The sequence below is a fragment of the Macaca thibetana genome, chromosome 12, assembly GCF_024542745.1.
Source record: "Macaca thibetana thibetana isolate TM-01 chromosome 12, ASM2454274v1, whole genome shotgun sequence".
Classification (NCBI taxonomy): Eukaryota; Metazoa; Chordata; class Mammalia; order Primates; family Cercopithecidae; genus Macaca; species Macaca thibetana.
The window spans coordinates 110371932-110399523 of NC_065589.1; the positions used below are offsets into that span (position 1 = coordinate 110371932).

Here is a 27592-nt window from a genome sequence, read left to right on the forward strand (position 1 = left end):
CAAAAGAGGTCACCGAGTCTGCGGAAAGAGCATGACGTCCAAAATCAGAACTGTATTTAAATTCTGGCTCTGCCACTTACTGTTAAACAGGTCACCTAACAACCCATTGGAGGCTGTTTCCTTGTCCAGAATATTTGCCCTATATCGCCCTTACCATATGTAAAATGGTATGTCTGAACTCACTTGGTTTAACCCTGAGATGTTATACAAATATGAATCGTTATTTATTATGTCTTTTGTGTTCTGGAAAGAGCCTGATCTCTGCCTCATATGAACAGTCCTAAATTAGAGCTTTTTATATTTTTGCTATGAATTAGTAGGTGGATTTGACACATGGTTAGATACTCAAAATGAACAAGTTCTGTTTTAACTTCTACAACTGACTAGTTCCTAAAGTTGTATATTTCTTCCTATCCCCGTAATTTCATTTTGCCATCAAGTTAAAAAACTGTAAGTACTTTAGAGTTTTTCCCCCTACAGTGCTAAGATTTAAGGATAGTCCCCATCAGAAAAGTAGTGAATGAGTTGGAAACAGAGGGTAACTGTTATTACCATCAGGATACGTGCAGTGTTACTACATGGATGCTTTGTGTCCACCGTCAGAGTTAAAAACAATAATAATAAAAATAGATGAGTGAATTGTCTTTATTTTTTTAAGGCCTTGCAACCAGCAGCCACTTGGGATTATTCTTCCCATAAGCAAATGCCATTAGAAAGGGCTCTTATTAGGCATGATTTTTGGAAAGTGTTAGGAATATCTTTCACTAAACTCTCACTGGTCTTTTGTTTCTTACAGGTAGCTTTAACCTTAGGGCCCAAGACAAGTACACAGCAAAAAGAGAAAGATTTTTTTTTTTCCCCCAAGAAGGTGAGGAAATGGGAAGATAGAAATACACTTCTGGAAAAGAAGCACAGAAGTTTTATTATTCAGGGAATCTTCTAGGCAGATCTAATCTTAATGAAATTATGTATTAAAAACCCCTGAACTTCAGCAGTGTTTTAAGTATTTATCCTTCAAAGTTGAGTTTTTACAGATGATCAAAGTTGTGTAAATTTAAAGCGAGAAGAGACCTTTGAGTGAGTCTATGTTTGTACATTTTATTTTATGGATGAAGAAATTGAGGGACAGAGAATTTATGTGATAACTAAAATTATACAGCTGGCTAGTGGCAGAGCTAGGAGGGAATGCAGATTTCTTACTTCTACTTGTTCTAAGGCTTACTAAAAATGGGGCTAGATGTCTCTACCCTGGAGAAGAATAGACTTTTAGATCCTAGTGAGATGGTGCTTGATGATTCGCAAGAAGGTTGACTGTCAAATAAAATACCAAAGTATGTCCGAATGTGATGTTTACTGCCTAGCCCATCTGCCATAATTTGGGATTCTTCAGTTATCTTCATAGTCCTGGAGTCACAGTCCTAGAGTCACTCCCCGAGTGATGGTGTAGAAGGCAGAAGGGTCACCGTGTTGAGGTTAGACCTTTGTACACAAAACTAGGCAACCATATCCACCTAGTGGAACTGAGTATTGGGGTTGGGATGAAGATGCTCCAACTTTTCTTCTTACTTTTCTTATGACAGAAATTGTGAGCCTATTGTGACAACAAATTGCCACTCTTCTACCTCATTTGGGACACTGAGGGGCAGATTTCTCTATTTAATTAAAACAAGGGGCAAGCAGGCATTGGTTTTAAATTACTAAGGCTTTTTTTTTTTTTTTTTTTTTGAGATGGACTCTCGCTGTGTCACCAGGCTGGAGTGCAGTGGTGCAATACTGGCTCACTGCAACCTCCACCTCCCGGGTTCAAGTGATTCTCCCACCTCAGCCTCCCGAGTAGCTGGGACTACAGGCCCATGCCACCACATCCAGCTAATTTTTGTGTTTTTTTAGTAGAGACGGGATTTCACCATGTTGGCCAGGATGGTCTTGATCTCCGGACCTCGTGATCCAGCCGCCTCAGCCTCCCAAAGTGCTGGGATTACAGGCGTGAGCCACAATGCCTGGCCAATTTTTGTATTTTTTTTAGTAGAGACAGAATTTCACCATGGTGGCCAGGATAGTCTTGATCTCTTGACCTCATGATCCACCTGCTTCAGCCTTCCAAAGTGCTGGGATTACAGGTGTGAGCCACCACGCCCAGCCTAAATTACTAAGGCTTTCTGAGCAAAAGAGTTGTAGGCATATGTTTCCCTTGATTGTTGCAAACATAGAACCTGTCTCTTGGAGCCTCAATGCCCTTTGCTCTAGAAGCCACTGAAAGTAGTTACAGGCTGTTAATGCCATCTGCTTCTATGAAAAGGAACAGTCATAACATAGTGGGCCCTAGTCTCAGAACTCAAATATAAATTTTGAGGGGTCTCTCATCACTGGAAGGTAGAGTAGTTTGCATAGGACATCTATTACTGAAGGAGGCTTAGCAAGCTATAGGGAAATGTGTATCAGTTTGTTTGGTTACACCTACTGTTCCAGTGTACTATTAATAGCCACACCCACTCTTACTCTCCAGTGAATGTTGCTTTGGATGATTAATTATCTGCTCATTTTACTTATTAATAGTAGAAATTAAATCAAATGTGCCACCTCAAAAGCTTATCTAAAGTAAAAGTGATTTATGTTCTATGCTCAAGTGTCTTTGTCCAGAGGCACTTAATCTTGGATTAGAATTACCTGTAGTATTCTCTGAAATGAAAGATTCCTGGGCCCACTCCCAGGTATTGTGAGTCACTAGGGCCAGAGTGCACCAAGGAATCTGCATTTTTAACAAGCAGCATTTCTTCTCCTCCCCCAGCCCCTGTCAACTCTGATGCTGGTGGCTGAACATTGAAATAAGGAAATACTGGTTGTCACTATTAGAGGAAGTGCATACTAAAGAATTAGAATTGTGGACCGCCTTACGAACTGTGGGTTCTCATTTTGTGGGACTGTTGTTTTAACAATGGTTATTTCATCTCCTGCTTAGCCTATTGCAGCAGCATCTTGTTTTTCTGACATGTGTTAACTTCCCCAACCCATTCACGCTGTATGAGAGAGAGATTTCAGAACTCAAATCTGACCATGTTACCCTCACTGCTACCATACTTGAAAGTAGTCAGTGGCGTTCCATTCAATGGCCTCTCATTTTCCTGAGGGTAAAGACAAAACTCCTTGACAAGTGGCCTGGCCCCATCTGCCCATCCAGCCTCATCTCCCTCCCCAGAAACCCTGGCCTACTTTTGGACTTCTCAGTTGCCCTCCCCTCTTCTCATATCATGGTTATTTCCTGGTTAACTCTCACTGTGCCTTCGGATCTCACCTCAATCGGGAAAACCTCTCCCAGCCTCTCATTTATATCACTGTATTATCTGTTCTCAAAGCACCTTCAGACTCTTCCTCACAGCACACACTACAGTGCTCTTTTATGTTTGCTCCTCATATTTTGATTAATCGCTATCTTCCGCAAGACTGTAAGCTCCATGAGAACAGGGGCCACACGTGTTTTTATTCACTTTTGTATGCCTGGCATCTTCCTCAGTGCCTAGCATATAGGAACTGCTCAGCAAATATTAAAGGAATAGCTTGATTAATGAATTACAGAATAACCTTATGGAACATTGATTGAGTCCTCCTGTGTCCTGGAATGGGGAAAGCCAATGACTAGAAGATGAAGAAGTCACACTGACACATTTTGGGGAAGGGTATAGACTGAGGAGCAGCTGGCCATCCATGAAGGGCCATTCTGCCCTCTCTTAGGACTAACCGGGCTTCCTGGGATGCCGTCTGAGTTCAGTTGATGCATTCCAGGGCTTTGTGTTGATTGATGTTATTTTACATAGGCCTGACGATGTTGACTGCTTGAGAACAAAAGATGAGTGCTCCCCCAAATGTGAATCATTCCCCTGGTTACCTAACACTTAGAGAAACTTACAGCTCTAAGGATTGCTTTATGTACCAACAAGGTGAAATTTAATTTAAACCCTTCGATGCAACCTGAGCTCCTAAATCTTTAGCTTTCTGAGTCGTAGCTGGTATTTGTTGAGGCAAACAAGCTTATGGTCTCAATCATATATGAAATATGTCGGGAGTAAAAGTTGTTTGTATGGTAGCCTCACTTTTGTAGAATTCACTCTTGATTAAACGCCATAAAAATGAAAACAGGTCACCTCTAAAATCAACTTATTCTCTTCAACTTTGGCATCCTCGTGAGTGGGCCTGGTTTATTTTTCTTATTTCCCTCGAAGAGGTTCATAAGACGAATACACAGTATTTAGCACTACACATTTTTGACTTTCTCTCTTATACCCTTTTCACTGTGTATATCTCAGATTCTTAATTGGCAAAGGACCTAAAATTTCTATTTTTTTTTCTGGTTAAAGTGAGTTATTTATTTTTGGATAGAATCCATATACTTGATTTTTAAAAATACTGTCATGTTTTTATGAGTGTAAGATACATCCAGCTGCTATTCTATCTAAAATGGACTATGGTGATCTGTGAACAGGATATAGCCACATTTCTCTCCGCTCTCTCAGGTCTTCCCTCTACTTCTGTCTCTCCACCTGTTTGTTTCTTTTGCTCATTCACTTACTCTAAATATGTCCCTTCCATTTTCTCTCTTTCCCAATGTTACATTATACTCTAATACTCTCATTGGTAAATGACTAAGGAAATGAAAGGTTAAGCTTAAATGATTAAGAAACAAGAGAGAACCCCACCTTATGGATTTGCATCAGGGCATTTTATCATGTAGAGCACAGGCAAGTATGCCTTTAGGTCAGTGACTAGTCTGTGAGCAGCATGCGGACTTGGCTTTTGGTCCTGGGTGGCGTTATGTCAGAGCGGCTTTGAAGCCTCTTTTTCATGAACACATTGGCAGTCCTTACACCCCAGAACCATTCAAAGTGGCCCCGTGACTTCCAGCTGCCAGGATCTGTGTCAGAGAACACTTTTACGTGAGAACTACACAAAGCCTCACTGCCTCCAGCAGGCTGGAAGAGCCGGGAAATGAATGCCCCAAGAACTGGCCTCAACTAATGATTCCTCCACGGTTGGGGCACCAACACCTCAGCTCTCTCACCCTGGGGTTAGATAATTCTTCCCTTCCTTGAGTCACTTCTCTACCTCCCTACTGGTATTTCCTGCATCTCCCAAATGAGCTACTTGTACTCAAATCCTTGTTCTCTAAGAATTTAGGCTAGACACGAATGATTTAGAAATGCTAACTGAGAAATTGAACTGTAAGTGATATATTTTACAGGGGGACGGGTGCAGTATGGCTCATGCCTGTAATCCAGCACTTTGGGAGGCTGAGGTGGGTGGATCACCTGAGGTCAGGAGTTACAGACCAGCCTGGCTAACATGTTGAAACCCCATCTTTACTAAATACACAAAAATCAGCCTGGTGTGGTAGCACATGCTTGTAATCCGAGCTACTCAGGAGGCTGAGGCAGGAGAATCACCTGAACCCGGGAGGCGGAGGTTGCAGTGAGCTGAGATCACACCACTGCACCCCAGCCTGGGTGACAGAGGGAGACTCTGTGTCAAAATAAATAAATAAGTAAGTAAGTAAGTGATATTTTACAGGAAACTGTATTTTCCAAACCTTGTCTCCTCTACCAGTGCCCTTCATCCCCCGCCTTCTTGGCTTTAGAAATCTCTTCGTACATTCCCACCTTTGCTACTCTCTCTCGTGCTCCCTCTTCTCTTTAGTTCTTCAAACAACCTCATTTTTTTGTATTTTGAAAAAGGTTTCCACTTGCCTCCACAATGCCCTTCAGCCACAGTTCTTTAGATTTCCTTCCCTGCCAAACTTTCAAATGAGCATCTGAGAAAATTGCCTCTATTTTCTCCCTTTCTACTTTTTGCTTAACCACTGACAATTTGGGTACCATTGTCACACTTTAGTCAAATAGCTCTCAAGTTACCACTAACAACCTTCTTATTACAAAATGTAGAGGGACTTTTTTCTGTTCTCTTGTCATTTCTGCTACCACTGAGTGCCTTGACAATGTTTTCTTTCTGAAAACTGTATCTTGAGTAATTGAATTCTTAGAACTTTAACCCTGGAAGAGACATTGAGTCCAACTCATCACTTTATCTCTGGGGGAAACTGAGGCCTAAACAGTTGGAATGATTTGCCCAGAAAGTTCCAGAATTGTAAAATCTGAGCACTGAATTCAGGGCGTCTGACCCATTGTCCGTGGTAGATTCTGAACCACCATAAGAACTGCTTTTGGTAAGTCCTGACCTTCAACATATTCCTGATTTTCATTTCCTTCTGTATAAAGACTTTCCAACTAGTCTCCTAGCTCCTTCCTTCCACAGCCCATTCTCCACGGCAACAGTCAGGATGATGTTTCTAAAATGTAAATCAGAACCTACCGCTCCTCTACCTCTAGACTTCAGTTCCTCTTTAGTGCACTTGGAATAAAATCCAAACTTCTTCCTGTGCCTCGCAAGACCTTCTATGGTCCAGCTCTCTTTCTGATCTCATTTCCTGCTAGCCTTCCTCTTGTCGTCGCTATGCTCCACCACAGACCCTCCCTCAGCTGGCCAGTAAGGCAGGCCTGGCCCGGCCATGAGTATTTGCTTTGCTAGTCCTTCTGCTGGGAATGCTGTTCCCCAAACCACTGCCCAGCTACTTCCTCCTCATTGTTTGGCCTTTGCTGTAATGGCCACCTCCTCACTCAGCCTCACTCTGTTGTTAGGACATCTAACATTGCCCCTAACCATACCACTCTCCATCACATGGTGTTATTTCCTTCATAGCATTTACCACCAGCTGTTAATACATTATTACATTACTTACAGATTTGATTTGGAGTTTGTCATGTTTCCCAACATTAGAATATAATTTCATGGAATATAGGAATTTTGTCTTGTTTTCCACACTCCAGGCCCTAGATCAGCAAATTCCAGTCATCAGTGTTTAACAAAACATTTGTTGGATGAACAAATGAATGAATTGTGTCTGAATTTTTGTCTCATTTCCAAGCATCCTCTCTCCCTCTGTTTCTCCCCAATCCTATTACTCAACTATTCTCTCAAAAAAATTTTCTCTATTATAATCAAACTGATTTCCTTGTAAACCTGCAAGGACAAAACTTACTCTTGACTGGGAGCCTTTTAAAATTTTCTCTTTGACCAAACACCCACCCTATGCCTCTCTAACTATTTAAGTTGTATCACTGTGTTAGAGTATGAGTCACATTCAGTTTCCATGGAATCATGTCTCACAGCTTTCATTGACTGCCCTTTCTTCAAATTATGGAAAGTGACCCTTACATTTTATGTAATCTAAATACTCATATATAATCCATATTTTCTTTAATTATTTCTACATCATAATACCTGGGCACCATATCTAGGCACTTTAAGAGAGAGAGAGAGAGAGAGAGAAAGAGTGTGTGTGTGTGTGTGTGTGTGTGTGTGTGTGTGTGTGTTTGAAGGGTAGGGCAGTGGCTCCTCATTATTTGCAAATTCTGCATTTGCAAATTTTCTACTCACAGAAATTTATTTGCGACCCGAAAATCAATACTTGTGTCACTTTTGTGGTCATTTGTGAACATAACGTGGAATGGTGAAAAATTAGTCCCCCAAGGTTCACGTTACTGGCTGAGATGGAGCAAGGCAGCACTGTGCCTTGTTGTTTTAGCTTTCATGCAATAAACTAGTGTCCTGTTTGTGGTCTATTTAGTGGTACGTTTTTTGTATTTTGTGCTTTTTGTTGGTGATTTCACTGAAATGGCCCTGAGTGTAGTGTTGAAGCTTTGTCTGGTGTTCCTAACCACACGTAGACTGTGATGTGCCCTACAGATAAAATACCTGTGTGTTAGATAAGCTTCCTTCAGGCATGAGTTACGGTGCTGTTGGCTGTTAGGTCAATGTCAATGAATCAATAGTATATGTTAAATGTAAGGTGTCTTTAAATAGAAATACACATAAAACAGGATTATATAATGGCTGGTTAATGAAAATGTGACCAGAGGCTCACAGGAACCTAACTCTGTATTTCCCCTAGGAACAATAATTTCACATTTCCTAAGTTGGTGTTCTGTTCATGAAAATTTTAGAGAACATAACTACTGTGAATAACAAGAATTCACTATATGGTGTGTGAGTATATATATGTTGGCATTAGCCTCATTTAGGAGTTTAGGAGACAAAGACATCAAGACTTATTGAAATTAAAGTTTGTCCAAGGCTAGGTGTGGTGGCTCAGGCCTGTAATCCCAGCACTTTGGGAGGCCGAGGTGGGTGGATCACCTGAGGTCAGGAGTTCAAGACCAGCCTGGCCAACCTGGTGAAAGCCTGTCTCTACTAAAAATACAAAAACTATTTGGCCATGGTGGCAGGCGCCTGTAATCCCGGCTACTCGGGAGGCTGAGACAGGATATTCGCTTGAACCTGGGATGTGGAGGTTGCAGTGAGCCGAGATCATGCCGTTGCACTCCAGCCTGGGTGATAGAGCAAGTCTCCATTTAAAAAAAAAAAAAAAAAAAAAAAAAGAGAAGAAGAAGTTTGTCTAAGATCATTTGCCAAACTGCTAAATAAATGGTAGACCTGAAATCTGACTGCCACATTCCGAAGTCTTTTGGCTTTTCATTTACCACCCCAGTGGCTTTTCTTTGTTTTAATTAGCTATTGAGCTCTGATTATTACAGGATACTTCTACAGACACACACATACACACACACACACACACACACACAGAGTCATGCACCTCATAAAGATGTGGGTCAGTGACAGGCCACATGTGTGATGCTGGTCTCTTAAGATTATACCATGATTTTACTGTACCTTTTCTATGTTTAGATATGTTTAGATACACAAATACTTGCCATTGTGTTACAGTTGCTTACAGTATTCAGTAGAGTAACACGGTATATAGGATTCTAACCTAGGTACCATATAGCCTGGGTGTATAGTAGGCTGTCCCATCTAGGTTTGTGTAAATACACTCCATGATGTTTACACAATGATGAAATCTCCCAAGGAATGTGTGACTGTGTATATGTGTATTTATTTGTATGTGTGGATATATGTATGTGTGTGTATATACATATGTATATGTGTAAAATATAAGTGGAATATGCTGAGTTGAATGAAAAACTACAGAAAAGTCAAATGAAGATAATTTTAAAACAGCTTGCTTCATAAACCTAGGTTAGTGTTTATTTACAGTCATCCCAAACTACAAAAGAGAAGTAAAACTACCTCTTTGTTTAGGAATAATATATACAAACGTCATCTTTTTTATCATGGAAATGTAAGTCTGACAGGTGGCCAAACCCTAAAAATTCAAAGCTATAAAATTGCTTGCATAACCTGGACTTGTTTCCTGGCCTGTGGATGTACATCTTAAACTTGCCTGTCATTTATCTGAGCTGAACTCACACCTGCGCATGGTATACAGTTAGGCATGCTTAGGTCTAATTTCCTAAAGAACTACAACCTTTCTAATCAGTTACCCATTTACATATACAGAGATGACAGGAGGAATTAGATCCTGAAATCTGTGCATAACAGGTTCACATGGATGAATTCACTGACTTTGTGGTCTAAAGTGATTTATATATACACACATATACACTGATATATATGTGTGTGTAAATATATACATATACATTAAGACATATTTTTACATACTTTGTAATTTGTTTTCATCACTTAAATATTTTTGGAACTTTCAAAGCACCTTGATGAACACAGTTTGAAAATGCTGTGTTTTTTTTTTTTCTTCTTCTTGTGTTCTTCTTTTCTAAGTAGATTGTATGAGCTCCTTAAGGGTAAGAATGATATCTTTTGTGCTTCTGTATTTGCAAATAGATCTTAGCTTAGTACTAAAATATAGAGAAGTCTCTTACCACTGATAATCCAGTTTTGTTCAGATGGTTGATAACAAGCTACATTAAAGCAAAGATTTCTGCAGCATTGCGTATAGAATTAAATAGTGTAATGGAAGGATGTCACCTGGTTGTGGGGAGCAAGAGTCTCTCCATGCATAAAATAGATGTGTGGTTTTTTTTTTAATATGGTTATCTCTTGATACTTCTTTTTCCCTTGAAAATGAGAGCCATTCATGAGGCTTAACTTAATACTTCTCAACTTTCAAAAAGCTTCCAGGGATAAGGTTGAGTGAGGGGCTTCCAACATTGAGTCAAGACAAAATAACGTTTTATGTCTGCCTCAAGGCCATAGTACGAACACTGAACAGTGTTACAGAAAGGGACTAAGGAATCCTTAAAAGTTGTGTCATTATTGAGCTGAAAGAACTAATAGGTATGAGCTTTGAATTCTGAAATCACTCTTATTTCAGTATTTTGTGATATTTTACATTCTTTTAATTAAGTGGCTACATGTCCAGTGACTTTAATGATCCTATCTTGAGGAGCTATGCCTTTCACAAATCAAAGTATCAAAATTGATCTATTTTTCAGCAATTTATCGTACAGTTGAGTTTCATTGTGCAGATAAAATTGGATTAACCACATGACCCCACCTGTGGCTTTGCTGGCTCAGTCACTTCTCCACCTGTGCAAAGGACATCTGCATTCAAAGATGGCGACCCAATGGCTTTGTCCTTCCAGGGTTCAGTAAAAATATCTACATTTTAAAAAATAAACCCCTCTCAGAATTTGTTTAGCAAATTCCCAGCCCCAGAAGAATGCACATGCAGGAGAAGGATTCCAGCCTTTTTAGCCTCCCACTCATGCTTATTTTTCAGTGGAGATTATTGAAAACAGTAATTCTTTCTTGCTTCAGGAAAAGCTGTCAGAGGAAGAGAGAAAACATAAGGAAGCTTTGGAAGATCTTCACATGGTGGTTGATGAGGATTCGAGGAGTGAAAGCAGCAGTACAGATGAGGGGAAAGAAAAGACCAAATTGCTATTAGAGAGATTGAAAGCTCTGGAGGTAAGAAATGAAGCAATTTTTACACTCTTCAAGAAAAATAAGTGTTCTGCTTCTTTTATTGGCACTGGTTTTCAGTGAGTATAAATCTTCCCTTTTCAGTTCTCCCACACTAATACGATCTATCATTTCCTACTGAGATTTGCCTACGATGAACAAAAAGTTAGCACTGAAAGGGTCTTGACTTTATATTGTTTTAAAAGGAGTACATAGGGCAGTAATTGATTTTAACTTAAATTCAGCCCTCAAACTGGATTAATTCCTAAAATTGCAAGCTCCTTGAGGTAAGGGGCTACGTGATATTTTACTTTGTTTTCGCGAGTAACTGGTAGAATGAATGAATGAATGAATGAATGAATGAATGAATGAATGACTAAGCAAAATATTTAATAGTATGTAAAGATGATTGGACACACACAGAGAGATGTTAAGCAGTATAGTCATGTCTTTAAAAAAATATGCAGGAATTAAACGTGTAAAGCATCTAACAGTGGAACTGAAACTGGCTAAGGAGACTTAAGGAGATTTTTGGAGCACTGACATTCTCCAGATACCTCCAGATCAGTATATGATGACACTAGTCTGTTACTTAGTGGCATTTGACATGATTTCAAGTGTTAATTCATGAATTTTACAGCAGTCATGAAAGACCATTCCAGTTACTAGTTCTTGATTGAAATGTCACATGCTTAAAGACTCAGCAAAGATTTTTTTTCTATGAGTTCACTTACCTCCTTTCGATAAGCTTATAAAGGGCCTTCACCCAGCATCTAAAAACACAGTTCTACCATAGAGTCTACAGAATCCTGAAAACTCTACTAGCATAAAGGAATAAGACCTGGAGGCCGGGCACAGTGGCTCACGCCTGTAATCCTAGCACTTTGAGAGGCTGAGGCAGGCGGATCACGAGGTCAGGAGATCGAGACTATCCTGGCTAACACGATGAAACCCCATCTCTACTAAAAATACAAAAAATTAGCTGGGCGTGGTGGTGGGTGCCTGTAGTCCCAGCTAGTATGGAGGCTGAGGCAAGAGAATGGCGTGCACCTGGGAGGCGGAGCTTGCAGTGAGCAGATTGTGTGCCACTGCACTCTAGCCTGGGTGACGCACTCAAAAAAAAAGAAAAAAAAAAAAAGAAGACCTGGAGGGGTCTTGTTTTCTATGCTTGGTTTCTGCAGTGCTACCTCGGATCTACCACATTGTCTGTAATGAGCATATCCATTTTACACTAATTTCCTCGGTGATAATAAAGCAGAATGGTGAGATGATGCACTTTGAAGCCCAGTTCTTGGGATTTGGTTTGAATCCCTGTTCAACTACTTTCTAGCTTTGAAACCATCAGCGTTACTTAGGCTCCCCATGCCTCTGTTCCCTCAGCTGAAAGCATGGGGACAATAATAGTAACTAGCTTTACAGGGAAGTAATGAGGATTACATGAGTAATTATTTTTTAAATGATGCCTGGTGCATAGTCTCTTTTATTCATCCATACCAAACCGACTCCTTTTCCTTAACTTTGTTCCTACTTATCTGGGCACAATGATTAATAATATAAGGACTGTGAATGAAAGAGTTTGGCTACTCCACACAGGTGTGACCAAAGGCAGACAGGTAAGCCAGTAGCTTCAAACACAGAGCAGAAGAAATATCAACTAAAGTAATCACTAGTAACTCCCTCTTGGCAAAGAGCTGGGAATCAGCCTTGTCTCCTCAAGGGTTCTCATTCTTTTGTCATTTTATGAAGATAGTCACTATAAAAGATAGGAAAGCCTTCTCAAGGGAAACTGAGGTTCCTATTTGAGTTTTAAGAAACTCATAGCTTTGTCTTGAGGTTGAATTAAATAGATTCACAATAGGAAAGAGTCGATATTACCATTTCTTACTCCCAGAGAACCAAGTACGTAAATCATTAGTTTTTGTTTATGGCTACAGAGAAAATTAATCTTAGTTCATGGCATTGTTAGAGACAAAAATGAAAAGGACGTTTTACTTCATTGAGCTAAGAGGTCTTTAAAAAATGTATTTCCACACCAGTTAGAATGGTGATCATTAAAAAGTCAGGAAACAACAGGTGCTGGAGAGGATGTGGAGAAATAGGAACACTTTTACACTGTTGGTGGGACTGTAAACCAGTTCAACCATTGTGGAAGACAGTGTGGCAATTCCTCAAGGATCTAGAATTAGAAATATCATTTGGCCCAGCCATCCCATTACTGGGGATATACCCAAAGGATTATAAATCATGCTGCTATAAAGACACATGCACACGTATGTTTACTGTGGCACTATTCACAATAACAAAGAGTTGGAACCAACCCAAATGTCCATCAATGACAGACTGGGTTAAGAAAATGTGGCACATACACACCATGGAATGCTATGCAGCCATAAAAAAGGATGAGTTTGTGTCCTTTGTAGGGACATGGATGCAGCTGGAAACCATCATTCTCAGCAAACTATCGCAAGAACAGGAAACCAAACACCGCATGTTCTCACTCATAAGTGGGAATTGAACAATGAGAACACTTGGACACAGGAAGGGGAACATCACACACCAGGGCCTGTTGTGGGGTGGGGGGAGGAGGGAGGGATAGCATTAGGAGATATACCTAATATAAATGACAAGTTAATGGGTGCAGCACACCAACATGGCACATGTATACATATGTAACAAACCTGCACATTGTGCACATGTACCCTAGAACATAAAGTATAATAAAAAAAATGTATTTGGCAGCAAATGTTTCTTAAACTGTAGTGAGTAAAAGAGAAGCAGTATCTTTTTTCCTTACATAGAGTTCTTTACATTTCAGGCAACAGCTCTTGATTCCAGCATTAGTTGAATGCAATAGATAATATCTGTAAGTGCCATTAAGCCCCACTATTTTCTTTCATAAAACTATTTTATTTTTTAAATTTCCTATAGTCGTAGTGTCTCTGCTTGTTTCCTAAAATTCATTGTTCAATATTAAATGAACTTTCTCCTTGCCTTCACATCTTACTGTCTTCTACTTGAACATTATTTCATTTTATAACAAAGTATGTAAAATAAGAAATACAAATATATGTTTGTAAATATATCTAAATATGTCTTCTTATATAATATATAGATGTCTTTTTGTCATACATGTAATTCAATTTTCATATGAATTTTATATGCTACTTATTTTTTTTATTTTAAAATATTTTCTCCATATTCTCAGTGTCTAGTATCTTTGCATGAGTTAAACATCGTTGTGGGAAAATAGAGAACTGATTTTGACAGACTGCAGTCAGAGCTGGTCACAGACCCCATGTGGATTTTTATGCTTTAACGAAATGCTCCCTTGGAAGATTGCAAGGGAATTAATTATAATGTGTCAAAAATTACTTTGGCAAAATTTGATATACAAGATTTAAAAAAAAAAAAAACAGAGAATATTTTCCATCAGTGTGTTTTTGGAAGGCAGCTAGGCTCACCAATATACCACCAGCACCCCATCAGCGTGTTTTTGAAATGACCGTATTTGTATACCCTAATCTCTTGGCCCCTGGTGTTGTAGATCACAGAAAGGAATGATTTTCAGGGTGGTGGAAAGCAGTCTTCTTTAATTCCTCCTCCCCCAACAGGTTCCAAGAAGGTGTAGAAAATGAAATACAGATATGACTTCTATATTACGTTCTTTATTACTGTGACAATGATATTCAAAAACAACTTGAGGAGCCCTTGACTGAGAAAATTGAGTTAATATTGTCTCAGCAAAACACCCCCAGCCACAACCCCTGGATTATTCCCTCTTGTCACCATTTCTGGGGCAAGTTCCTACTCACATTCATCAATCAATTCCTCTTTCTTCTCCACGCACCAACCACCTGGGAAACAGCGCCCCCTATACTTGATTTTTCCCAACTCCAACCCTAGGAAGGATATGGGGTTATGGCAGAACATTCTGGAGGCTAAGGACCTTCAACTCTGTCTTTTGATAGTTCTGTTTCCTCTCAGTCCTTTGGTTGCAGGGTATTTCTCAGTAGCCTTTCTCTTCAGTTTCCAGATCCCGCCTTAGAACGTGGCCAGCTCTGTCGCACTTACTCTCCTCTCCCTCAGCCACCTTCTCCCACAGCCAGGTTCTGTCTGTCTTTTAATTTGCGGAGCTGTCTAGATCTCTGCATGCCACGTCATGGGCTCATTCCATACCATCCCCATGCTCGGCAAAATATTGTGCTAATTAAGACCTTTACCTTCCTAAAAACGCCTCCAGTGCCAGCAGTCAAAATTATAAAAATTATAATTATACACTCTCTCTCTCGTCAGCCTTATTTTCTGTACTGAGTGCACTGGTTTCAGCTGTTGCCAGCTCTTCGTGGTGAAGAGTAGACCGTTTATCCTCACTACCCAGCCACGGCTTCCTCTGGGCTTAAATTCTAATTTGTGTTTAGGGTCCTGGTGCCTGGAGGAGAAATCATTTGGTGTATATTGGTGTCATAGGGCACACATGGGCAATCTGGATGGCACTTGCACATTTTATGTAACTTCTCAGTGCCTGAATGTAGCATTTTCTATGTTTTTTAAAACTTTGGGTTTTCAAGGCTGCTGTTTCAGAGACTGCTTACTTGACTTAGAACAAAGCTCACCATTCTCAACAGCACTGCCATGTCTCAGGTCCCTTCTATGAAAGGATCACTCCTTTCTCCCATGCCACCAGAGGCCACTGATTCAAGGAATCTTCCCAGACCTGCCCTCCAGTATTCACTGGCTTCATCTGGAGTCTTCCCTGTTCTCCACTCCTGGGCATTTGCCCCACTCGGGTCCCAGATTTGCTCGTGGCATGTTCCTTGAAAGACATGATTTGTTTGTCTGCAGTCCCCGCTCCTGACACTCCCACGGGGCCCATCTCTCCACTCAGGGACCAACTGCACACCTGACTAAAAGTGAGGCTGGACGTTCCCTTGACTCACTCCCAACTCCCACTGCATCTCTGATTCTCAGCTTCTAACCATGGGGAGAACAGGCCCGCCACCACCTGAGAGTCCTAAGCCTAAAAGCATGTGCTGCTGACTTAGCTAGATAGCCTCAAGGTTGAAAGAACTTGGCCACTTATAGGAATGATTTATTTTGTGCAGAAAAATATGGCAATTAAATGTGTTAAGGCGAATAACAGGTTTTTCTACTCAATTATACCTTTCCATGAAAGGATGACAATTAAAGTGTTGTGCATAAGCATTTTGTTAATCAGTAATTCCTATTTAAGATTAGGTAGTTTAAAATAGACAAACCTGGCTGTGCATCACCATTACATGTAGAACTCTTAGTCGATAGATATATATTAAATATCTTCTATGGGCCAAACACTGTTCTTTGCACAGGGATTAGATCAGTTTTGTTGGTCCCCACCCCAGTGGGCAGACACAGGAAGCATATACTTGTCAAATAATAAGTAAGTAAACAAATAGGCAACTATATGCCCGTAAGTAAGAAAAGTTGGTTGAGGTAGTAGTAGAGAAAGTGCGAACTAGGGGTAGGAGAGGTATTTACTTCAGAAGACCTCTGACATCAGCCATTTGGGTATAATATAAATAATAAAAAGGAGACAGCTGTGTGAAGATCGAGGCAGACCATTCCAAGAGGAGGCAGCTGCAAAGGGGAAAGGCCACCTGAAGATGCTGGAAAGCTTGGCAAGTGCAAGGAACAGAAATAAGAAGTGTGTCCCGGGACACAAGGTACAAAATTTAAAAACGGAAGAAGATGAGTTCAGAGAGGTAGACAAGGGCCAGACATGCTTAAGCCATATAGGCCATGGTCACAATAAAGACTCTGAAAGTGATCTAAATGTAAAAGGAAGCCATTTAGAGACTTTTAAACTGGGAAGGAGCAGTGATGTGACTTCTCATTTATGAAGACAAATTCTTCTGCTTTGTGGGCTAATAGTGGGACATAGGAGGGGCAGGGAGACCAGGTAGAAGGTATTTTTTTTGTTGTTTTTAGATTCAGACAAACAATATTAGTAGGCTGGTCTAGGGTAGGTGCCTAGGACTAATAGGGAATGATAATCATACCATATTAATTTCATTGGACTGGAGGTAATGGGAATAATAAACATGTTGGCAAGCCTTCCTGTAGGGCTTACTATGTCCCAAACACTGTTCTGATTACCATTTATGTTTATATATGTTATTTCCATCGTCATAACCCTGTGGGATAGGGTAGTATAGGGACCAACGGGAGCCCTTGGCTCCCTAAAGTTTCACAGAAAATCGCTGACATGAGGCCAACTGATTGATAGGAGAAAAGGCATACACATTTCTTTTCAATGTGTATACATAGGAGCCTTCAGAATGGTGACTCAAAGATGCAGGAGAAATTGTCCATTTTTATGCTTATGTTCAACAGAGTATAGAGGGCCATGTAGAAAGAAGAGAATGATGTGATGGTAATAGACAGTGGGGAAACCCTGTGAGGCCTGCCTGTCTAGATTCTTCCTGGCCTCTGCTTGCAGCATTCTTTCCTTCTGAGTGTGGGGCCAAACCTCCTCTAGAATAGGGGTCTTATGATCTGTGGCAAACAAGGCAGATCAGATAATTTCCTTATGGCCAGATTTTACATAGAAAAGCAGAAGGAAAATTAGAGTAATTTTTTTTTTAGGTTTAATGACTAGCTTTATGGTTTCCTTGGCCTGCCTGGGAGAAGAGGGATTCTAGTTTCTATGGCTAGGCTGGGGGAGAATGGAGCTGGGAGACAGGAGGACAAGAGGTCAGAGAAAAACTTTCGCTTCTGAGGCTTTCATTTGGGGATACTGTTTCCTGACTCCCAACAGTAGTTATCACTGTTATCCCCATTTTACAGATGAGGAAACTGAGCCCCCCAAAAAAGTTGGATATTTTGCCCAAGGTCATGTAGCCAGTGAGAGAGTCAGAATGTGAACTCCCAATGTATGGCTCCACTAGACTATGCTAGTAAGAAATGGTCAAAGAATATATTTCAGAAGTAAGATTAGGAAATACATCAATTGGATGTGGAATATAAGGAAAAGTGAGAAGTCAAGGATAACCTCTAGTTTTTTGGTTTTAGCAACTGAGTGTGAGGTTGTACGAAATTCCTGAGAGAGGCAAGCCTTGGAGGAAAGGTGACTTAGCAAAATTAGCATGCAATTGTCTGTTGGTTTTTGCCCATGTTAAGTTGAGATGCCTATTAAGCATTCAAGTGGTGATGTTCTATAGGCAGGTGGAAATACAAAGTTCAGGTCACGGTTAGAGATACGGATTTGAGGGTCATCAGCATACAGATGACACTCAGCCTCATGGGGCTAACTAAAGTCCCATCAGAAGTAACTGTAAATGGACAAGAAGGGGGCAGAGGACAGAGTTCAGAGGTTCCCCATTTTTTTGAGGTCTGGCAGAGGAAGAGGCGCCAGCACCTGAGCCTGGGGAGAGTATCTGGTGTGGTGGGAGGAAAATGGAAGGTGAACTGTTGTAGGAGCCTAAAGAAGAAAGTGCTCCAAGGGTATCCTTGTCGAGTGCTGCTAACAGCACAAGCAAGATGGAGCACAGAATCCGTCCTTGGCTCTGGCAAGGCATGGTCAGCTATGACCGGGGTAACAACAGTTTCTGATGGGAGTGGGCGGGGAGGAAAACATGTGGAGACATGTATAGACAGGTCTGAAATGGGTCAGACATGGAGAGGGTCAAAACTGAGGAGAGACAGGGTACAACAGAAGCTCTTCAAAAGGCAGCTGATGGTATGGCATGTTAGTGTACCAATGGCCATGGTCTAGTGGAGAGGATGAAATCGATGATGCAGGAGAGAGAAGTAGGAATGCAAGAATGAGATGTGCAAGCAGGCTAGGGGGATGAAACCAGAGAAGAAATAGAGTTTTTTAAAAACTCAGATGTCTAGAATGTAACCCAGGAAATCTCAGCTCTTTAAATCTACAATGGAAACTGACGATTTGTATTTTTCTAAACTTCTGTGGATTATTCAGATGCACAACCAGGATTGAGAACCACAGAAACTGCTTTTAGAGTGATATTTAAAGCTATCAAAACAACTTAGGTCCAGTTCTGTACTAAACCCAACAAGCTTTCACTGGTCTTTTTAAAAAGTATAAATTGGTAATTTATAGTTAGATACATTTATGGCATGCAAAGTGATGTTACGATTCATAATACAACATGTAGTAATTACATCAAGCTAGTTAACATATCCGTCACCTCATACTTAACATTTTTTTGTGGTGAGAAGGTTTGAAATGGACTCTTAGCAATTTTGAGATGTATAATACTCTATTATCAACAGATTTTGTACCCTTTGACCACGCTCTCTGCATTCTTGCACCTCCATAGTCTCTGTAACCACCATTCTACTCTCTGCTTTCATTGATCTTTTTTTTTGGTTTTTTTGTTTTTTGTTTTTTTGTTTTTTGAGACGGAGTCTCGCTCTGTCGCCCAGGCTGGAGTGCAGTGGCGCGATCTCGGCTCACTGCAAGCTCCGCCTCCTGGGTTTACGCCATTCTCCTGCCTCAGCCTCCTGAGTAGCTGGGACTACAGGCGCCCGCCACCGCGCCCGGCTAATTTTTTGTATTTTTAGTAGAGACGGGGTTTCACCGTGGTCTCGATCTCCTGACCTTGTGATCCGCCCGCCTCGGCCTCCCAAAGTGCTGGGATTACAGGCGTGAGCCACCGCGCCCGGCCTGCTCTCATTGATCTTATGTGGCCAAAAAACATTTGAAAAAAAAGCTCATCATCACTGGTCATCAGAGAAATGCATATCAAAACCACAGTGAGATATCATCTCAAGCCAGTTAGAATGGCGATCATTAAAAAGTCAGGAAACAACAGATACTGGCAAGGATGTGAGAAATAGGAATGCCTTTACACTGTTGGTGGGAGTGTGTATTAGTTCAACCATTGTGGAAGACAGTGTGGCGATTCCTCAAGGATCTAGAAGCAGAAATACTGTATGACCCAGCAATCCCATTACTGGGGATATACCCAAAAGATTATAAATCATTCTACTATAAAGACACATGCACATGTATGTTTACTGCAGCACTATTCACAATAGCAAAGAGTTGGAACCAACCCAAATGCCCATCAACGATAAACTGGATAAATAAAATGTGGCACATATACACCATGGAATACTATGCAGCCATAAAAAAGAATGAGTTCATGTCCTTTCAGAGACATGGATGAAGCTGATCTTAACCAACTTGTAATCTAACCTTTCTGTGCCCCTGCCTCCTCTTACGTAGAACTTTCCCTGGCTCTTCAGACTTAGATCCAGAGGCCCTTCCCACATGTGCCCAGTGCCATAAGCCTGAAAGCCTGGGGAAAGGTCATCATCCAAAGTGTCCTTCAGTGGCTTCATGTCACCTTTGAGGGCTCCCCTGACATGACCACAGTTATGTCCAAGTTTGACTTTGTCTCCTTGCTAGTGAGAGGAACGGGTTATTTTCTTTCCCTTTCTAATTGGCTTTAAGTTCTTACCTTGTTCTTCTTACTTTTATCCTCTCCTATCTTAAGACAATGTAAAAGAAATTAAAAAGTTTTAAGGCAGCATGCCAGTGGTATTCTGCATAGAAATTCATAATTGTTTCCTTCTAATCTTTAGATTCTATGACAGTTTGCTGACAGGTAACACCAGACATCCCTCTCTTAAAGTATCTGGCATTTATCTTTCTCTTGATTGTTTTACATCTACCTGTGGGTCACCTAGCAACATCACTAAGCTGGGATTTGAGACAAAAGCTACTCTTTGGTAAGGGGGCTTGAAGTTTTTTTAAAAAATTCCATTTTATGTCATTGTGTAACTTTGTACTAGCAATTTTCTGATTATAAAAGTAGTAAATAGTCACATTACAGAAAATTGGAAAAATCATAAGAAAATAATTGCAATTACACTAATCAGAAATGGTTGCAATTGGCATTTCAGCATGTATATTTCTAGTCTTTTTGTTATTGTTGTACCTAATCAAATTAGGATATCATGAAATATCACTGCATACAGTTAAGTAGCCTGCTGTTGCATGCAGTAGATCAAAACTGTTTCTCTACATTATTCAATACTTTTCAAAAATATGATGCAATGGCTATGTAGAAATTTATCCAATGGATACTAAGCGCCATTTATTTAATCCTCACTGTTGGCTACTTAGCTCGTTCACAGTCTTTCACTATTACAATGTTCTTATGAGCATCCTGGTGCCTAAGTCTTTATACACATATATTGTGATAGAATATTTAAAGCATACCATTCTCTTTTAAAGCAGTCATGCCCATTGACAGTTAGATTTCTTATTTAAGAACCAAAATCAAGAATCTCAGAAATGAAGCTGATGGAGGCAGCACAGTTAGGCAAAGAGTACCCAACCCACACACTCCAAGGGGCCACCATTGTCACTCAGTATAGGACGCAATATTGAGAGGGTCCATGGGCTGCTGAAACAATTTCAAAGATCTAAAATCTTGGGAAAACTTTATAATGCGGGAAATCTTACTCTTCTTTCAAGGTTCTCTATTTGTGATTACTCTTTCAGTTGCAAGTCATGGAGACACTACTCAGACTGACTTAACCGAAAGGAAGGATGGTTATATAACTGGACAATCAGCTGTAACAAGCCATGATGAATGCAAGGGTTCAGACAATGTCAGAAAACTTTCTCCAGCTCTCAGCTCTGCTTTAATTTGAGCTAGTTCCCCTCTCAGGCAGGCCTTTTCCATGCGATGGCACCAAATCAGCAGCACGGTGCAAAAGCCATGTCTCCTTCCTAGTCATCCCATCAAAGCTCCTCCACTCCAGAGAGAGGGATCTCATTGGCTTGGTTTTAGTTGTAGGCCCACCTCTTGGCCTCTGGAGGGTAGAGCATTTCAACCAGCAGTTCCATCAGTTCCATCAAAGATTTGGCAAAATTCTTGTGTTTTAGTTATTTAAATGTCAGAATTACTTTAATACCACCCAGAAATAATGTTACTGCTTAGATACTGTCTTTTTTTTCCCTTCTGTGCCATATTGTCTTTCTTTTTCTCTTCTCTCTCTCTCTCTCTCTCTCTGTCTGCCTGTCTCTCTTCTCTCTCCCAAACCTTCCTCTCCCTCCTTTGGCATTTCTAGGCCTGGCCTCCTGCTGGATGCTGGAGTTACAAAGAGATACAGAGCATCTTTTCTGCCATTGTTGGAAGGAAGACAAAAATATAGTAGTTAAAAATATACTAATTAATTAAGGTAATAAAGATAAAGCACATTAAAATTTTAGAAAAATGTAAGGTATGTACAAGGCTCAGTGGAGCACCAAGACAGAAGTATCTAACTGAATTAGTTTTGGAGAAAGCAAAGAGATAAAAAAGTGGCATTTGAACTGTGATTCTTTGAGGCTTTATGCCAGTTCTCCAGGCAAAGATGGTAAAATAGTGAGTGAGGGAATTGCCCAGACAAAAGCAGAAACGCCTGAAACAGCCTCAAGGAGCCCTCAGAACATGGACCTGTCTGGGACTGGGGCACCTATGGCCAGAGATAAGGCCAAATGGCTCAGCCTGTTTATATGTGCAAATGCCACGTATTTAATCCTCACCATTGGTTACTTAGCTTGTTCACACTCTTTGGATGGATAGATAGTGCATGGAACTACCTATCTATCCAACACATCAATATTAAGAGCTGACAATGTTTATGTTTAAAACTCATGCAGCTGCATTGGCAAGCCTCTAGTCAGTTTAAAGGTGTTCTTAACTAATAGCCCCTTCACTTTCCACACTGAAGCTCCTCGTGGTGCTTCAGCCCATCTATAGAGCATCAAATCACATGCCCAAACAAACATGCCAAGTGATGCTGCAAACCATCCTGAGCTATGGAGAGAATATCTATGACTTTAAAATGAATGCCCCCAGTGACTTCAGAAGAAACTCAGTAGAAAAATACGTGCATTCCATAAATTGAAGTTCTACCATCATCAAAAGCCTTTGATCAGCGCTCGTTTTCTTTTGGCCTGTCTCTCACTATTGATGTGAGGAAGCTGTACTTGTCTGCAATTTAGGTTTCTTAGTAATAGGCAGCCAAAGATTCCTCTTACCTTGGGTTTTGTTAGCATCTCCATTGCTGTTTTACAGCAGCCCTTTTGGCCTCCCAACTCCTGGAAGCTTGTTCAATCAAGACATAACCTTTTATCAGTTATGACCAACTGCTGAGGGAAAGAAAAACATTCTCAGTGTGAGATAAGCCAAGGTGTGAGGGGGTCTGTGACTGCCCTGCATTGCCAGGGCCAGATTTAGGTAGAAACTTGTTAGAAACACCTCAGATGATAGAAAAAGCCAATATATCAGAATTAATCTGCATAAATATGTTACTTTGCCCGGCTCAGATTTGTGTGGGAGCTTGTAAGTAAACCCCAGATCTCAGAGAAGGCCAATGCATCAAGGACTAATCTCCATAAATATTCTAAGAGCTATCAAAGAAGAAAAATGAACTATAGGGGCAACATTAAATGTGCCCAGAGATAATTAGAACAAAGTGTTGTTAATTGTGTGTTGGTTTAATGTTATGTAGCCATGGCCTTGTTTTTTTTCACAGAGCATAAATTTTGATGTCAGAGACTGAAAGCTGGCTGGCTTGATTCATCAAAAGGACTCGGTTTGCTTAGTAACAGCCAATTAAGCATTTTAATCCTTACTGTGCAAAGTAAGTTAAAGCCTAGTATATCATGAGTAGAATTGGAAAACAAAACCCCAAATCTTGTTTGTTTGTTTTCTTGTTTAGTGAGTCCCTGGGTTGTTTTAGATGTGATGCTTCTAAGTAACTTACCGAAGTGTCATGAATAAAAATTACACAAGCTGTGATTCAAAAAGCAGTATGATTGATGAGCCGTCCCTAGAACAGAACCACAGCATTCTATTAACTCTAATAGTTTGCCAGGAGAAAATGTTACATAGCCTTGGGGGAAAAAATTGTGGCTCTAGAATGGGGTCCAGAAAAATGCCCTTGTTATATAGGTATTGGCTTGACATGCTGAGTCAGTACCACGGTCACCCTGAAACTATGAAATGCTGTAAAATATCCAGGTAGTCTGATTTCTGATAGCAACCTTTTGAGGGTGATCTAATTCGTTAGCACTCGAATGAGCTCCAACCCTAGAGCCTCACTGCTTAGGGAGTGGGAAATATAGTTTTACTTTATAACCAAAGCAGTGTGACCCAAGTCCTATAAAGGACCAGAGATTTAAGATGTGGATGTGGGAGGAGAGATTATAAACACCGGCTGTCATGGTGTAAGAGTCTCTACAGTCTTAGTTTTGGTAATTACCCCCGTTTCGGAAGTATCTAAAATACATCTTTGTTTTAATGTGTGAATTGAACTTTCTAGATGTAAACATCCTTGGCTGCTTAATAGCATTTTTGCCTTTGGAATTGGGAAGCCTTAGTTACAGCACACCCAGGGCAGGCTCAGCCTCCCTTTCAGAGTCAGTAAGTGCTGCTGCTCGGCTGTCATGGCGGACGGGGGCTCCTCTAGAAAGCAGGTTCTGCTGTGTTTCCAAAGAAGAGACAGCTTGTAACACGTGTCTGTGGTTTGTTCTGAAAGGACAGTATCAACCCAGCAAAGTCAAGAAGAAATATTTTTAAGAACAGAGGGGGAACATGAGCAGTTGGGAAATTTTGCATCGTTTTTCCCAAGATAGAGTCTTTTTTCCTTTACCTTCATCTCATTTGTAGTCATATCCACAAGGCCTTTCTTAGAAACAGGAAAAGTACCTTTTCTTGTGATATCGTTTGTTGTTTTTTTTTTTTTTTTTTTTTTTTTTCTGTTTCTGTTTTGTTTTGTTTTTGTTTTTGTTTGCTTCTTAGGTTCCTGGGGCCAAGTCAAATTGGTTTTGGTAATCTCATAAAATACTAAGATGATCCGGAATTCATTTGGAGGAGACTGCCTCCCATACAGTGTAGTAACTTGGGGGAGGTAACTCTGTGGGTAATTTCAGCTTAAAATGAGAAGCAACTGCGGGCAAATAGCATATGATGTGCAGGTGTTTCTAAGTTCATACGATCAAATGGGTCCTCAGAAATCCAGATCACCAAAAAATCTCCCTGCAGTCTAGTTTTATGAAAGACAAATAAGAAAACAAACAGCCTTTTTCCTTTTTCCCCAAAAGCGGTGTCTGGGTATTTCCTGAGATGAATGTAAATTCTTGATTGCACACCCCGTTTATGACCTTACCCCATCCTCAGCGTCTGAAAACTGATCCCAGGGGCCTCCTTGCAAAGGTATAAGAGCTTCATGGATCATCATACAGAATCTAAGCCATGCTCATCGCCATGTAATTATTGCAACAGACTTAATAATCATATATTGAAGAATAATAATGTTATAACAATTATATAACATTGAAACCTCTTGATGCCATCCAGATATAAATTCAATAAATTCACTGATAATATGTTCTTGGAGAAAAGTATAAAAACACATTTATCTGATCCTCTTATGTTGATCTTAAACTAGTTCAGTTCACAATTTTAAAAAAGAGACATTTTTCAGAAATATTTTTAGTAAGATACAATCTAGGAGTAAAGGTGTAATGAGCAGATTAAAGTAAGTTCTTTTTCCTTTTTATGTTTTTGAAATGGCGTTTCACCCTGTTGCCCAGGCTGGAATGCAGTGGCACGATCTCGGCTCACTGCAACCTCCCCCTCTCAGTTTCCAGCGATTCTCCTGCCTCAGTCTCCTGAGTAATGGGATTACAGGTGCCCACCACTATGCCTGACTAATTTTTGTATTTTTGGTAGAGATGGGGTTTCACTGTGTTAGCCAAGCTGGTCTCGAACTCCTAACCTCAAGTGATCTGCCCGCCTCAGCCTCCCAAAGTGCTGGGATTACAGGCATGAACAACTGTGCCCAGCCCAGCCTAAACATTAATTTCTTTATTCCATTTTCACCTGTTACAAAATGACAGTTTTCAATGAGTTATCAGAGTGGATCTTTTTTGGTGAGTGACAGATGGTTTGGGAGCTGTGTTTTTAAATACAGCTTTTACTTTATTTAGGTATGGCAAAGCCGATAGCTTAGGAGATGAGGGCCTAAAAGATAGTTGTTATTCTCACAGGTTGTTATTCTAACAACTGAAAAGATAGTTGTTATTCTCACAGGTTTCGAAAGGAGAGGCATGCCACGCCCTGAGGGGCCTGCAAGGTGAAGCTCAGGGTCTGTCTGGAGACAGAGGAAGGGGCAGAGGGGAAACGGCAGAATCTGCAGGCAGGGGTCCTTACTGTGGTTTCTGTGGGAATGAACAGCAAGCGAGGCAGGGACAATAGGTCCAGAGTTGGCAATTTGATTTCAGCAGGCTGTGGGGCACAAGGGCCCTTCGTGTGAGACTCTGACAGAGAGCTGATTGGAGGTGGTGTGGGCTCTGGGTTGACTTGCATTTGCAAAACTTGCTCACAAGTGAGTTGTTCACTGTCTCTAGGAATTGGTTAACCTTGAAGGGACGGCCCCTCCAGGATCAGCAAGGTGCCAGATGTCAAAGCCTTAGAATGCGAAAATAAGGATGTATTCATTGCAGACGGTGAGACCTAAATGACATTTTGTTCCTAGGCTTCTGGAAGAGTTCCTTCGTCACTGTCCCTCAGGCCTCACCAGTTCACCAGCTTCTTTACTTCTTCTCATCCCTGGGTGGGACAGGATGGGGGTGATGAGGGGTGGGTCTTATCCTTCTTCCTCACCATGTTTCTTTTTTAAAAAATTTCTCTGGATCTTCATTGCTTCTGAGTTACCGTAGGAAAAATTCACTGTGGCACAGGCCTCTTTGAATTTATTTGAATTTTTCTTTCCTTCCACAGAACGAATTAGTCAGAGTGAATCAGCCAAACACCACGTATTAATCTTTTGGTGTTTTAGGCTTTAGACCTGATTTACTTGTGTCCATAGGCTGCTACCTACCTACCAAAGTGGAGGTGTTGGGGAAAGGCAAGAGAAGGGGTGGAGTGTTGTACCTGGCTCTGTAGTCATCTCAGAAGCTGAGGCTTCCACGAGGCCTTGTTCCCCTTGGCCAAGGTTTCCTTCTGTACTGGTGCATTTCATCTCCGACATTGCATTAAGGGGCTTGGAGGGTGGTGCTATTTCTTTCATACAGCCTCTCCTTTGGGGCTCTCCAAGAGCTTGTTACCATTTGGCATTCCACCTTTTAGACTCAAATTTGGGCCCCAAACCTTTGCTCTGAATGGCGGATTTCTGTTTTCTCTAACTGCCTGTCAGCTGGGCTGTCAGCCACTGCTGTTTCTCAGCCTCCCTGCCCATGCCCCTCCACTGGCTGCAGGCTGTGCTTCAGGGAGTCCTTAAAGCAATTCCTCTGCCTTCTCAGCAGGCAACAATCCCTTTTAACTTCTCTCTGCAACTCTTCGGGTACCTGCTGCCAGCTGTTCTCTGCACATAACCTACTGAGATGAATCATGTTGCAATGAGCTGCAAATCCACATATAGCCAAGCTTCTCCCCCAGCCAGCCATTCATAAAGGGGCCTACTTTTCCCTTGAAGCCCCGCTTGTACCACTGCACCAGGAAGAGTGCAGAGAAAGGGTACAGCGATAGAAAATGGTAAATGAAGTGGGATCTATTTTGGCGATATAAAAATAACTGTCATCATTACCGTTTATCATTATCTAAGTCTGCCCACAGAAACTTTTCACAGTTCCCCTCTCTTCCCTGTATCCCCTTGAGCATTCATGAGGCATCTGTGAGGATGCTGACAAGTTGGTTCAGAG

At 40.9% G+C, this 27592-nt stretch overlaps 1 protein-coding gene across 6 annotated transcripts in view; it reads left to right on the forward strand.

The window, feature by feature from the left end:
• The window catches only part of NCKAP5 (NCK associated protein 5), a 977998-nt gene that overhangs the window by 674302 nt on the left and 276104 nt on the right, over window positions 1–27592 (forward strand). For all 6 annotated transcript variants that reach the window (XM_050750930.1, XM_050750929.1, XM_050750926.1 and 3 more), the window contains one exon: window positions 10741–10890. In XM_050750930.1, the coding sequence (XP_050606887.1) occupies window positions 10741–10890 (150 nt within the window). The remainder of the gene's footprint in view (window positions 1–10740; window positions 10891–27592) is intronic.